A 14,498-nucleotide genomic window follows, 5' to 3' on the forward strand; every position below is an offset into this window, starting at 1 on the left:
GGGAAGTAGATATATTCTTGGACCTCTGATACGTAATCATCGTGAATTGAATGAATCCCTCCCTTCCTTCCTCCCTCCTTCCCTTCCCTTCTCCTTCCTTCCCTCTGGTCTCCCTCCTTCATTCAACATCTGTGCTAGGTACCCCAGTCTAAGAGCCAGTCCAGGCTGGAACTCATGATCTCATGATGCTCCTATTATATCAGCCTCCCAAGTGCTGGCATATTTTATTAACAGGCATGCACCACCAAACTTTTTCTATAAAGGGTCAGCTAGCAGTTATTTTCAGAGACCATATGGTCTTTGTCACAATTGTGTAACTCTGCTATTGTAAGCTGGAAATAGCCCTTAAAGAATAGACACACACATGGAGTGGCCATATTCCAGTAAAAATTTATCTACAAAATTAAGCAGGGAGCCAGATTTGTCCTTTAATTTTTCCTACTAGAAATGTTAGTCATCTTGGTATATCTTCTGGGCCAAAGGTAGTATTTAACCTTTGGTATACCCTTCGCTGGGTTTTTCATTTTCTTAGAGGTACAAATTTTGATTTGCCACATAAACTGTGGGGGAAGTATTCATATTTTTATGCATCCATTTTTCTGAGGCTTTGTAGAATTCCATTGTGTGATTGTGTCTATTCTTTGGCTCTCTAAGGTTTTGACATGTGAACAACATTGAATATATATATCCTCAGTTCTTTAGGTAAAAGGTCAGAAATGAGTTGGGCAGGGATATGGGGGTGGCGGAGTTCAGATGTTGGTTTAAGATTTTTGGCGCATATGGCCAAATTGCTGAGAGATTTGTTCGTCTATCCTATATTTCTTCTTGCCTCTTATTAAATAATATAAAATCCTAAAGTATCTAACCCTTCCATCTCTAATGAAAACTTAGCACATTTCAATCTTGTGGCTGGTATTTGGCTCCTAGGAGGCTGAAGACACGAATTGATAGTAATGTGGAGTAGATACTTCCCACATCACAGAGGCCCTTCTACTGTCACCCAGGTTTTGCCATTGAAGGCCCTTCCCAGGCAAAGATTGAGTATGATGACCAGAATGATGGATCATGTGATGTCAAGTACTGGCCCAGGGAGCCGGGAGAATACGCTGTTCACATCATGTGTGATGATGAAGACATTAAGGACAGCCCATTTATGGCCTTCATCCACCCTGCCTCAGGAGACTACAACCCAGATCTGGTGAGCAACCTCTCCTGTTTCTCCTCTTCCTTGGCTGACTCCTAACCCACCCACCCCCATCCCCATCCCCATCCCCATGGCTAAAGCTACAAATAACCATGCTAAGGATGACAGAAAGGAACTATGGATTTTTGAAAGGAAATGGGCCTGAATTTGAACCTTGCTAGTATTCTTAGTACTTTTATAATGTTGGCTAAGTCATGCTCCTCTCTGCCTTTTGGCTTTTTACTCTATACAATGGGGAGGGTGATAATATCTACTTCTTAGAGCCTCTGGGACAGTTCAAGGTCAAGTTCTTCAGTACAGTGTACGGTCTATGTAGAGGCCCCAGAGTCACTGTTTCCTTGCAAGTTTCAGTTTTGCCACTTTCTGGAGTATTTCAAAATATTCCACAGATAAAAATTGCTTTCCTCTAGTCTTGCTTCTCTTAAATTGGAGCAGTATTTCCAAGGGCTTCTTTCCAAGTTCTTAGCAAGCTCACAGACAACAGGTGAATCCTACACCCATGCTTGCTGCCATTGGCCGGCTTGGGCAGCTGTCCACAGACTGACATTCATTCACACTGGCAGTGACGCTTCTCTGGCCACTGCTAGTCATTTGCTTCCTGGGAGCTGCAAATGTTTGGAATGATGTCTGTGGTAAAGGTTCTGTATATTGAAACTGGGTGTGGTTGGGGCTCCCTGACCCAGTTACTAGAAGTTCTTTCTACTAGTTCAGAGTAAGGTAGGGAGCTTGGGTTGGTTCTGGCCAGGTTTTATAGCTTTCTTCTTCATGAGAGATTGGCAATACTATGTATTTTTAAGTTACAGCCTGCTTTTACATTTCACTTCCCATAACCATCTTATTTAGATGCACACCATAAAATTAGACAGGAGGCATTTTGTCATGCCTGTCCCTGCCCATGCCCGCCTTCCTGCCTCATTGCTTGGTTTCAGGCTTAGTGGGGCCTGTCTCAGAAAGACAGTCATTATTGGCCTTTTGCTCCAGGTTCAAGCATATGGGCCAGGTTTGGAGAAGACTGGGTGCATCGTCAATAACCTAGCCGAGTTCACTGTGGATCCTAAGGATGCTGGGAAAGCTCCCTTAAAGATATTTGCTCAGGTAAGTTTCTGGGGACCACCCATGCATATAACTGGCAAACTGCAACTGTAATAACAGCACAATACTCAGTGCATCTTTTTTTTTCCAGTCCTGGGACTTGAACTCAGGACTTGGGCACTGTCCTTGAACTTCTTTTGCTCAAGGCTAGCACTTGACCACTTGAGCCACAGCGCCACTTCTGGCCTTTCCTGTTAATGTGATACTGAGGAATCGAACCCAGGGCTTCCTGCATGCTAGGCAAACACACTACCACTAAGCCACATTCCAGCCCTCAGTGCATCTTGATTTTAGTTTTTTTGTTCACACATTGGAAATAATAATATTATCTCAGGGGTTATATGAGGATTAAAAAGATGAACCTAAAGCAAGGTGTTTTTCATGATGTTTGTAATTCATATCCTGTGGAAAGAAGGCTGGTTCTTTCACATTACCCTGTAAACTCTTTCTTTGGCTTCTGTATCTACTTAGGCTCTGATGGGAAGTTTGTAAACAAACTTTAGAATCTGTCTGTTTTAATTAAAATTGGCCACAGGACTTAGATGCAGGAATTGAAATTAAGAAGCATTGTATAAAGCCAGGTGCCAGTGACTCATGCTTGTAATCCTAGATACTCAGGAAACTGAGATCTGAAGATCACCTTTTAAAGCCATCCTAGCAGGAAAACCCATGAGATGCTTCCTCCTCCTCCTCTTCTTGAGATGCTTCCTCCTCCTCCTCTTCTTGAGATGCTTCCTCCTCCTCCTCTTCTTCCTCTTCCTCTTCTTCCTCTTCCTCTTCTTCTTCTCCTTCTCCTTCTCCTTCTTCTTCTTCTTCTTCTTCTTCTTCTTCTTCTTCTTCTTCTTCTTCTTCTTCTTCTTCTTCTTCTTCTTCTTCTTCTTCTTCTTCCCCCTCTTCCTCTTCCTCTTCCTCCTCTTCCTCTTCTTCCTCCTCCTCCTCCTCCTCCTCTTCCTCCTCCTCCTCCTCTTCTTCCTCCTCCTCCTTCTCCTCCTCCTCCTCCTCCTCCTCCTCCTCCTCCTCCTCCTCCTCCTCCTCCTCCTCCTCCTCCTCCTCCTCCTCCTCCTCCTCCTTCTCCTTCTCCTCCTCCTCTTCCTCCTCCTCTTCCTCTTCTTCTTCTTCCAGTGCTGGGGCTTGAACTCAGGGACTGAGAACTGTCCTTAGCTTCTTTTTGTTTGCTCAAGGCCAGCACTCTACCATTTGAGCCACAGTGCCATTTTTGGCTTTTCTGTCTATGTGGTGCTGAGGAATTGAACCCAGGGCTTCATGTATGCTAGGCAAGCACTCTATCGCTAAGCTTCATTCCCAGCTTCCTCCATGAGATTCTTATCTGTAATTAACCTAACCAGCAAGAAAGTTAGTAGTGGAGCTGTGACTCAGGTGACAGAACACTAGCACTGAGCAAAAAATTCAGGGATAGCACTCAGGCTAGGTCAAGTTCAAGTCTCAGGACCAGTATGTGTGTGCACATGCGTGCATACACACAAAACATTGAGGAGACACTGCTTTTTTTTTGCGGCAGGGGGGGGTATTGTTAATAGTTAAAAATAAATAAATGTAGCCAGGTATAGTGCTATTGCCCATAGTCCCAGTACTTGGGAGGTTGAAGTAATGGGGATCAGTGAAGCCAGGAGTTTAAGGTTGACCTGGCAATATAATGAGCATATAATATTTTGTTATTTACTATTGTATTGTGAGCAAATGTCGTGTGTTGGTTGCTCCTTGAAGTTTTGCCTTGGCTGTGCTGGAAGGCCGTGCTGGCTCTGTTTATAGGAGACAGTGTGAGACCATCTCTGTTGCTAGCTCTGGCTCTTTTCCAGGATGGGGAAGGCCAGCCTATCGACATCCAGATGAAGAGCCGGATGGATGGCACATATGTCTGCTCATACATGCCGGTGAAGCCCATTAAGCATACCATTGCTGTGGTCTGGGGAGGAGTGAACATCCCACACAGCCCCTACAGGGTAAGTTGTGAGGCAAATCCTGGTTATAGGACAAAGCCCAGCGGTGCTCTGGGCTTGAACTCTGTGGCAGATTCGTGGAACAAACTCATCTTTGGTGGGCACTGAAAGGTGGCATGACCTGAAGGGTAGAGTGCTGTAACTTCTCCAAAGGACTCAATGTGGAAGGGGTGGGATGAATGTGCAATCATTCTCCGTGTCTTTCCTAGGTCAACATTGGGCAAGGTAGCCATCCCCAAAAGGTCAAAGTATTTGGACCAGGTGTGGAGAGAAGTGGTCTGAAGGCAAATGAGCCCACTCACTTCACAGTGGACTGCACAGAAGCTGGGGAAGGTAAGAGCAGACTGCACCCACTCCAGTGGGTGCTCCTTGGGGAAGAAGGTTCTTTCATAAGGCTTAGAGGGCAATGAACATTAAACTGGAAAGTAGTCTATCTGCACAGGCAATTATTCACCTAATGAACTCATGTGTTGGCCTTGGTAATTTTTGCAAATATCTTCACCGCTTTTCCTAAATCGTCTTCCCTTTCTTAGGTCTAGAAACTTCTCTGTGGCTCTTTGGGGTGTTAGCCCAAGCTGGAAGTGATTGCCTAGGACATGCTGTTTCTTGCTAACTGGTACTAATAAGCCAGTCTGTTCCAGGTGATGTCAGTGTTGGCATTAAGTGTGATGCCCGGGTGTTAAGTGAAGATGAGGAAGACGTGGATTTTGACATTATTCACAATGCCAATGACACGTTTACTGTCAAATATGTGCCTCCTGCTGCTGGGCGATACACCATCAAAGTTCTGTTTGCCTCACAGGTGTGCATTGGGCTTGGGGTGGGACTGAGTGGTGTGGGCTGGGCTTCTTTCCAACCACCTGGGTGTGTATTTCCTGAGAACTCTGCTCTAGTCTTTTTCCTCCTGCTTTTTTTTTTGTGTCAGTCTTGGAAGGGCCTAGGTATTGTCCCTGAACTTTTTTGCTCAATGCTAGTACTCTACCACTTGAGCCACAGCTTCACTTCTGGCTTTTTGGTGGTAAATTAGAGATAAGAGTCATACAGATTTTCCTGCCTGGGCTGGCTTTGAACTGTGATCCTCAGATTTCAGCCTCCTGAGTAGCTAAGATTACAGGTATGAGCTATCAGCACCCAATCTTGTTCAATCCTTTTTATCTCTGATTCCTTACCTAAGAAGGAAACAAATAAAAAGCCCACAAGTGAACAGTGCAATCAGTGGTTAAAAGCAGGGCTCTGGAAAGAGCCTGACTTGTAACCTTTCATCAAGCTTTTGATGGAAACAATTGCTCTGACCTCTGCCCTTAGAAATATATATTTTAAGGAGAGGCTTTTTGAAGTATCAGGTATGTGATAGTGATGATAAATTGCATAGTACCCCCAAATCCAGATGATTAAAATTAACTTGACGTAAAATAGGAAGCTCAGGAGAACATTCCATGCCTAATGTTAATGGCCTCCAGTTTGACGTCATCCAGTTAATTTCTCATGCCTTTATTCTGACAGCCTGCAGCATTCTCCTTGAAGAATTATGGTTCTTCTGTTTCTGATTACTTCCTTGTTGTTACCACACCTAAGCTCTGGGCTGTCTGCAACGACATTTCCTTCCCCTGACTCCCCATATATTGTTTCAGATTTTGGCTTTATCCTGGGCAGTACTCAGTACACAGCATGTTTAGTGTCAGAATCTTTGGGTTGTGAGCAAGTGGCCTGCATGGTCTGTTCCTGATACCAGGCATGTGCAGAATCACCTTCTCATGCCTGCTAAAGTAGATAATTGTGCTAAGGTGCACAACTGGTGTTTGGGCAGAAAGTTAAAGCTTTGGCAGTCGCTTAGGGGCTTTTCCTTCTGAGACAGTGTCTTTGGTACAGGAAATCCCCGCCAGTCCTTTCAGAGTCAAAGTCGACCCTTCCCACGATGCCAGCAAAGTGAAGGCTGAAGGCCCAGGGCTCAGCAAAGCAGGTAAGGGGATGGGGTGAAGCTGTCCTGGGCCTTCTGTGGTCAAGAGCATTGGGTGTGTTTGGTCTAGACCTGGAGGGACTCATTTCCACTCAGAACTCTGATATAGCAGCAATATGCCTGCCTGATTGTGGACTGCCTGTGTCCCTGGCTGCCTTTGTTATGGGAGATGAGCAGGTTATGGGCGACATTGTTGGACCTGTTGGACTGGTTCTAAAAGTGAAAGCTGTCCAGCTAACCCTGCCTCTCCACTTCGTGATATTTCCTTCCAGGTGTGGAAAACGGGAAGCCCACCCACTTCACTGTCTACACCAAGGGTGCTGGGAAAGCCCCACTCAACGTGCAGTTCAGTAGCCCCATTCCTGGTGATGCAGTGAAGGACTTGGATATCATTGATAATTACGACTACTCCCACACCATTAAATACACACCCACCCAGCAGGTAGGATCCATCTCACCCCCCTGCTTTGCTGGACAGACCCCCTCTGTAGAAGTACATGGTTCCAGGACCCCAGGGATGTGAGCAGCACTTGTGGGGGCAGGCCACTGTGGGAGATGACTCTCTAGACCTTTCATTCTGAGCCTGTCTGGGAACACTGATGCAAAGCTTGGTGGGTGCTATGGGAATGGCCTTTGGGAATTCCAATAGACAAACAGGAAGCCAGTCTCACATCTCTGTTTCAGGTTTTCTCAGAGAAGTGTTAGACTTCTGATGATTAGGGCCTAACACACATTTGTTTGTGTATACACACACACACACACACACACACACACACACACACACACACACACACACACCTTTGCCTGAGGTTTCTGTCTGCCATTAATTACTCACAGAGCCCTGCCACACTTACGCCCACCCCCTACCCCCCACAGTCTTTTAGCTTACTTGTACACCTTTACAAGGTGTTTTACTGAGGTCTTTTCTCAAAGAGACTGTTCAGCTTTTAGTCCCTAAGGAATGAAGTGCTGTTTAGGGTCAGAAATAGTTCCCTTGTATAAAATCAGAGGAATTCCTATGGGGCTTTCTATCTAAGCTGATTTATTTTGTCATGGTATGCCACAAAGCTCTAAAAAAGCTACCCGTCTAAACAAGTTCATGTCTGTATGTTTAACTTTTTAAAAATTTATTGTTTCTGAGTTGTAGCAAAATCCAGAGAATACTTTCCAACTTGGGCATGCTGAAGTGCACACTTCAGCGACATTAAATATGTTTTCCTGTTGTGCAAACATGACCCCCATCTACCTCTCCCCAGCTCTTTCCATCTCACACAACTGAAATTCTGTATCCATTATGTTCCTTTAAGAGTTTGTTTTGCTTCATGTTCACACCTCCGGAGTCTGGACAGCAGACATCCTGGCAGGAAAGTCTGGATTTTAATACCCTTGCCTAGTGTGTGGTAAAGTGTTGTCCTAAGTCGCTAAGGTTCCTTCGTTCTGGAAGAAGGAGTCCCCTGTGTGGGAAATGGCATTTGCAGGACCGGAAGTGCCTGCTGGCTGCAGAAGCACTGCTCAGCCATCGCCCCACCCAGGCCCACTCAGCATGGAGCCAGCAGGAATGGAGACCACGAACAAGGGGTGTAGTGAGCATGGTGTGGCTACTACGCCTGTTGCCCAGGAAGGGGGCACTATTCATTCTTTGGGATCAAATCTTTGCTGAGAACTTCCCTGGCAGTGATGAAGTTGTGTTTTTAAATTTTTATTGTGCCAGTAATGGGGCTTAAACTAAAGGTCTTATGCATTCACTTAGTTTCTTTGCCCAAGGCTGGCACTGAACTGGCCACACTTCCATTTTTGACAAAGGTTTGGTCCCTTCCCTTCCCTTCCCTTCCCTTCCCTTCCCTTCCCTTCCCTTCCCTTCCCTTCCCTTCCCTTCCCTTCCCTTCCCTTCCCTTCCCTTCCCTTCCCTTCCCTTCCTCCCCCCTCCCTCCCTCCTTCCCTCCCTCCCTCCTTTCCTTCCTTCCTTCCTTCCTTCCTTCCTTCCTTCCTTCCTTCCTTCCTTCCTTCCTTCCTTCCTTCCTTCCTTCCTTCCTTCCTTCCTTCCTTCCTTCCTTCCTTGTAGTTTGGGATTTGAACTCACAGCCTTGCATTTGTTAGACAAGCTCTTACCACTCAAGTCACATTTCCAATCCCTTCTTGTTCTTAAAAATTCTAGGGAGGTGGGGGAAAAATGAGGAAGGAGGTAACAAGTTGAACAAGAAATGTACTCACTGCCTTACATATGAATCTATAACCCCTCTGTACCACACTTTGACAATAAAGAAAAAAGTTTAATTAAAAAAATTCTAATGAAGGAACTGTGCACTGTTGACTCACACCTGTAATCCTAGCTGTTTGGTGTTTGGGAGGCTAAGATCTGAGGATCAAGGTTTGAAGCCAGCCCCAGCAAACAAACCCAAGAGATTCTTAGCTCCAATTAACCAGCAAACAAGCTGAAGTACAGGTGTGGCTCAAATGGTATAGCACCAGCAAAAAAAAAAAATCTAAGCAAGAGTGTTGTCAGGTTCTAGGTTCAAACCCAGTACTGCAGGCACACACCCAAATCCTAATGAGACCCTGAGCTTGGTAGTATGTGCCTATAATCTCAGCCATATGAGAAGTAGAGTATCTTGGTTGCGGCCCTGGTTGTTGGCAAAGCATAGGTAATCATTTCCCCACTGATGCTTCTGAGGGTTGTTTGTGAGCCTTGCACCAGGAGTGCTGGCTTGATGTCATCTTTGTTACCTGTTCTCCACATTCCTTAGGAGAAAGTACCAAAAAACCATGGCCATGCACACCGACCAAGTTCACAAGGATAGGTGCCTCCAAAATAGCACTTAGTGACTTTGTCTTCTCCTGTTTCTATATACCTTCCTGTGTTTTTGGTCACGTTTTAAGAAAGCAAGTTACAGACACTGGGGAAATGTGGAATTGGGCTGCACCCCCTGAAAGGTTGGTAAAACTGGTTGTCCTTTGTCACCAGCTGCCACTGGGGATGGAGGTCAAGAGCCCAGGTCTAACTTTGTTGTATTGCATTTGAAGTGATGGAAGAGTGGGAGGCTCCTTACTTCAGAGTCACCTCCAAGGTCAAGTTTGTCTAGCTTTGATAGAGGCAGGCTTGAGAGCCCTTGGCAAACTCAGTAATCTCTTGGGGCTATTTACCTACCAACACTGGCATAATATGTCCTAGGAGCCTGGTGGAATCTTGGTGCTCATTGCTGCCTTTCATGTAAATGTTTTATACTGTGTATCTGGGGTCCTTTGTGTTGTTTAAAGCAATGCTTATGGTTTCATTATTTGGGCTGCTTGTAATTCTGCAATTCTGTGTGTGCGTATGCTGGTATTCGGACTTGAACTCAGAGCCTGGATGCTCTCCTTCAGCTTTTTCACTTAAGGATAGCACTCTGTCACTTAGGCCACAGTTCCACTTCTGGCTTTGGTGATATGAGTCTATATTATAGACTTTACTCGCTCAGGCTGACTTTGGAACTGTGATCCTTAGGTCTTAGCCTCCCAAGTAGCTATGATTATAGGTGTGAACCACAAACACTGGGATAATTCTGCATATTCCTCTTTGGGAAAGAAAACAGATGGTATCTCTCTTCCTGGAGGGTGAGCTCCCCAGTGGTGGGATATCATGTCCTGCATGTTTCTTCCCAGCACCAGGCCTGGCGCCATAGGTGTTACATATGGATTAGCAGCTGAATGAGTGAATAACTTTGCTCCTCGGGCCACAAGCAAGAATTGCCAACTTCACACATTGTAATCTGCTGGAAGAGCCAGGCTAGCACGCTCATTCTCCTTTGAACTCTCATTCTTTTTTTTTTTTTTTTCCCCTTGGCCAGTCCTGGGGCTTGGACTCAGGGCCTGAGCACTGTCCCTGGCTTCTTTTTGCTCAAGGCTAGCACTCTGCCACTTGAGCCACAGCGCCACTTCTGGCCATTTTCTATATATGTGGTGCTGGGGAATTGAACCCAGGGCCTCATGTATACGAGACTAGCACTCTTGCCACTAGGCCATATCCCCAGCCCTGAACTCTCATTCTGAGGAGTGGCTGAAACCTCATGATATGCTCTGGATAAGGGGCCTGTCCAGTCAGAAAGTTGGCTCTACACAGGAGGGGGGACATACTTTGAAGGCCAGTCACCTCAAAGCAGGACATGGTGATTTTTGGAACTGCAAGAAGGCAGCTGTTTGGTGTGTGTGGAGTGGTATAGGTACATGCGGGCCTGGCCAATGAGGGACTGTAGCCCTGTCAGGCCTCAGATCTTAGCTTTGGCTCTTCCATGCTTGGGGACCCCTGGGTGACAGATTGCAAGCATTCCTGGAGTGGTCAGTGTTATATACCCTGATGCACTTGATGCACTTGTCAGTCAGGATATAGTGATCTGAGCTCTTTCTGCTATAGAGGAGTAGATGTGGTAGGATTGAGGCTTAACAACCCTCTCAGGATTGGCATTTTACAAAATATAAGACTATAATTAATTAATTAATTTAGTGCCAGTTGTGGAGCTTGAACTCAGGGCCTGGGCTCTATCCCTGAGCTTTTTTTTTCTCAAAGCCAGTGGTCTACCACTTGAGCCACAGCACTACTTGGAGATAAGAGTCCAACAGAGTTTCCTTCTTGGGCTCGCTTTGAACTGAGATCCTCAGATCTCTCAGTTTTTTGAGAAGCTAGGATTACAGGTGTGAGCCACTAGTATCTAGCTACTTTTTTTTGACAGTCCTGGGACTTGAATTCAGGGACTGAGCACTGTCCCTGGTTTCTTTTTGCTCAAGGCTAGCACTCCACCTTTTGAGCCACAGTCTCACTTCTGGCTTTTTCTGCTTATGTGATGCTAAGGACTCGAACCCAGGACTTTGTGCATGCTAGGCAAGCACTCTACCACTAAGCCACATTCCCAGCCTTGCTGCATTCTTTTTTTTTTTTTTTTTTTTTTTTTGCCAGTCCTAGGGCTTTGGACCCTGGCCTGAGCACTGTCCCTGACTTCTTTTTGCTCAAGGCTAGCACTCTGCCACTTGAGCCACAGCGCCACTTCTGGCCATTTTCTGTATATGTGGTGCTGGGGAATTGAACCCAGGGCTTCATGTATACAAGGCAAGCACTCTTTGCCACTAGGCCATATCCCCAGCCCGCGGCATTCTTTTTAAGGAAAGTTTTGTTCCAGATGTTTGCCTTCTTTGCCTTTGGTTGGAGCTGCAAGTAGCTTAAATTTCTTACCCCAAGCTCCCTTCTGCTAAGCAGTTTGAGAAGCTGGTGGCTGCAACTCCATGACCTCCTTTCCAGGATCCACTAGGAAATCAGCCATTCCATGTGCTCTGTGGCACCTTCAGGAACCCCTGGAGCTTGTGGAGCCTCTTGGAGTAGCAGTTAGATTGTGGCTGCTCGCCGGGGGGGCTCTGGTATAGAGGAGTCCATCCTCTGAGCTTCAAGATCACGCTCATGTGTTTTCAGAATAAGGGCCAGGCTTCAAAAGCATATAGATAAGACAGTTACTATGGTCATGTAGCCAGCCACATCTTGGGCTGGCTCTCCTGGCCCAGATTAGGGAGGGCAAGGGAGACCAATCCATTCCTTAGCTGAGCCTCAGGGGAAACTGGAAGTGCTGTAGGTATTAGAGCTTAAATCTTCTAAGATTCTTTTCCTCCTCCTGGTGTGGTTATCTAACAGTTTCATTTTCTTTCTGAGTAGGCTTTTGTGACAGGTAATGAGAGTGTGCTTTTCTTGTATGGAATACAACTGGAAGAGGACTTTCCCTTTTTCTCCAGAGCACTACAGAGAAATGGCCAGCAGCCTTATGGGGGCTGGGAGTAGACCCCTGGTTAGATTTGAGCCTCCCTTGATGGAGGCTGTGGGCAAATGGCCCCTGGAGAAGAACAGAGTGTCAGGAATGCCATGTGGCTGAAGTAACAAGTCAGTCGTCCCTTAAAGCATTCCAAGGAGACATTTCTTGTCCCTGGCCTGCACCCAGCTCTGTTGAATTTGACCTGGCACATTTTAGCATGAAACGTTATACCCTTGAGGTAGGGGGCCAGTTGGCTTCATGTGTAGTATTAAAGGAAATCCTGGAAAATCAGTCCTTCATTGATGCAACCAGCCCTCCCTCCCCCACATTCCTTGGCTCTTTTCCCCTTTATTACAAAAGGAATGTGAGAAAATATACATAAGCCAAAAGCTACACCCTCTTAACACGAGATTAGTGACAACTTTCAGCAGGGCCTGCACACCAGCTGAGCCTGTGGAATTCGCAGAGAATCTTGTCTCCTACTTTCTTCTCCCTTGTGTGCTATGGGGTGTGGTGGGAGGGTTGGAGGTGCCAGTCCTGGGGCTTGAATTTGGTGCCTGAGTAGTGTCCTTGAGTTTTTGTGCTCAAGGCTAATATATCACTTGAGCTACAGCTCCACTTCCAGCTTTTTTTGGTAGTTAATTGGACATAAGAGTCTCATGGACTTTTCTGGCCCAGTGGATTTGAACCATGATCCTCCTATCTCAGCCTCCTGAGTAGCTAGGAATTCAAGCATATCCATCAGCACCTGGCCCTGACATGCTTTTTATATTATGCCTGGATGTTTGCATCAAAAGAGACCTTGCCCACTGAGAAGACAATGGGCTACCAATGGGCTTTCATGGCTACTTACTTGGCCTGGAGGGAGGGGACTCTGCTGACAGTGGTGAGCGGGAGCCAGCAGTGAGCTGGTGTGGAACCAGGGTAAGGAGGACAGTGACACAGCATGAGTGCCCGCAGCAATCCTGCAGCCCAATGCGGCTTCACACTTGCCCGTGTTTCTGTCCTTTATGAGAACAGCAGTTAGGCTGAGTGATGGTCTAGAACAGCTCCAGGTGAACCACTGCAAATTGATTTTGCAACCCAGAGGGCTGAAACAGATTGCTAGGACATGGAAAAACTGGTTTTGTTTGCTGAGAGGCCCCAGGCCCAGCAGCTGTACCCACAACTGGGTTAGCCATGTGTTGGGTAGCCAGGTGGCATGGCCAGGCAATGAAGGCAGAGGTGTGAGGCCCAGCACTCACACACTTACCAAGGTGTGACAGAGCAACTTTCTTATTCACTGGGCCATGCTTTCCTCTTCTGGAACAATGCGGATGAAGACAGGGATACTCCTTAACACTATTTTGAGATTGAATAGAGGAAATGCATAAAGGTATGCAGCATAGTGTTTGGCATGTTGTAAATGATGACTAAGTTGTCTCTTGTTAGTAGCTATCTTGAGTGTGTGTGTGTACCTGTACTGGGGCTTACCCTTGGGGCCTGGGCTCTGTCTCTTAGCTTTTTAATGCAAGGCTGGTAAACCATACCTCTACTTTTGGCGTTTGGGTGGTTAATTAGAGATAAAGAGTCTTCTGGCCTTTCCTCCCTGGGCTGGCTTTGAACCTTGATCCCACATCTCAGCCTCCTGAGTAGCTAGGATTGCAGGTGTGAGCCACTAGTGCCCCACTTCTCATTAGATCTTATTTCTCTGTGCATCCAATAGCTGAAAGAAATATGGCTAGTGTGCTTTCTAAATCCACTGGAGTATACTGAGTCTCTTTGGCATGAAGGGTCTAGAGGGCACATGTGGATAGCAGATTTGTATATTGCTATCCTCTAATGACTATTTTTATCACTTTTTTTTTCAGGGCAATATGCAGGTTCTGGTGACTTATGGTGGGGACCCCATTCCTAAAAGTCCTTTCACTGTGGGTGTTGCTGCCCCACTGGACCTGAGCAAGATAAAAATCAATGGCCTGGAAAACAGTAAGTAGAGGAGAGATGGATTGTTGAAGACTTAACAAATATGGCTGCCATTAGATATCCTTCAAAAGTCACAGAGAAGCGCTATCTTAAGAGGATCTATAGACAGACTTGAGTTTGAGTGCAAACCATATCATGAAGTAGCTCTGTGATCTGCTGCCATGGGATAGGGTGGTTGAGGACACTTGCCTTCATGGAAATGTGAAAAGTAAACAAGCTAATAATTCAGAAGGTGGCACATGGTCAGCTTTCTGTGCCTGGTGACATCATCACTGGAGACTGTTATTCAGAAGCTGGGGCGTGTGGATTTTTTTGAATGCGTTTCTCACTGTGCCAATTACCCTGGGCATCTGATTCAAAGTGAGGTATGTTTATATTCTAAACCTGGTGCTTATGGCTCATGTCTATAGCCCTAGCTACTCAGGGGGCTGAGAGGCTGAGATCTGAGAGTTGTGGTTCAAAACCAGCCCAGGCAGACAAGTCCATGAGGCTCTTACCTAAAGTGTTACAGCACCAACTTTGAGCAAAAAAGAAAGCTAAGGGAGAATGTGAGGCCC

The 14,498-nt window shown here is 46.1% G+C and overlaps 1 protein-coding gene across 5 annotated transcripts in view; it reads left to right on the forward strand.

Moving 5' to 3' along the window:
* Flnb (filamin B) overlaps positions 1-14,498 on the forward strand; it is a 151,545-nt gene that overhangs the window by 85,894 nt on the left and 51,153 nt on the right. For all 5 annotated transcript variants that reach the window (XM_048356033.1, XM_048356029.1, XM_048356032.1 and 2 more), the window contains exons 12-19: positions 1,005-1,198; positions 2,186-2,299; positions 4,114-4,257; positions 4,464-4,587; positions 4,896-5,056; positions 6,124-6,214; positions 6,484-6,653; positions 13,827-13,944. In XM_048356033.1, the coding sequence (XP_048211990.1) occupies positions 1,005-1,198; positions 2,186-2,299; positions 4,114-4,257; positions 4,464-4,587; positions 4,896-5,056; positions 6,124-6,214; positions 6,484-6,653; positions 13,827-13,944 (1,116 nt within the window). The remainder of the gene's footprint in view (positions 1-1,004; positions 1,199-2,185; positions 2,300-4,113; positions 4,258-4,463; positions 4,588-4,895; positions 5,057-6,123; positions 6,215-6,483; positions 6,654-13,826; positions 13,945-14,498) is intronic.

This window comes from Perognathus longimembris, chromosome 10 (assembly GCF_023159225.1).
Source record: "Perognathus longimembris pacificus isolate PPM17 chromosome 10, ASM2315922v1, whole genome shotgun sequence".
Classification (NCBI taxonomy): Eukaryota; Metazoa; Chordata; class Mammalia; order Rodentia; family Heteromyidae; genus Perognathus; species Perognathus longimembris.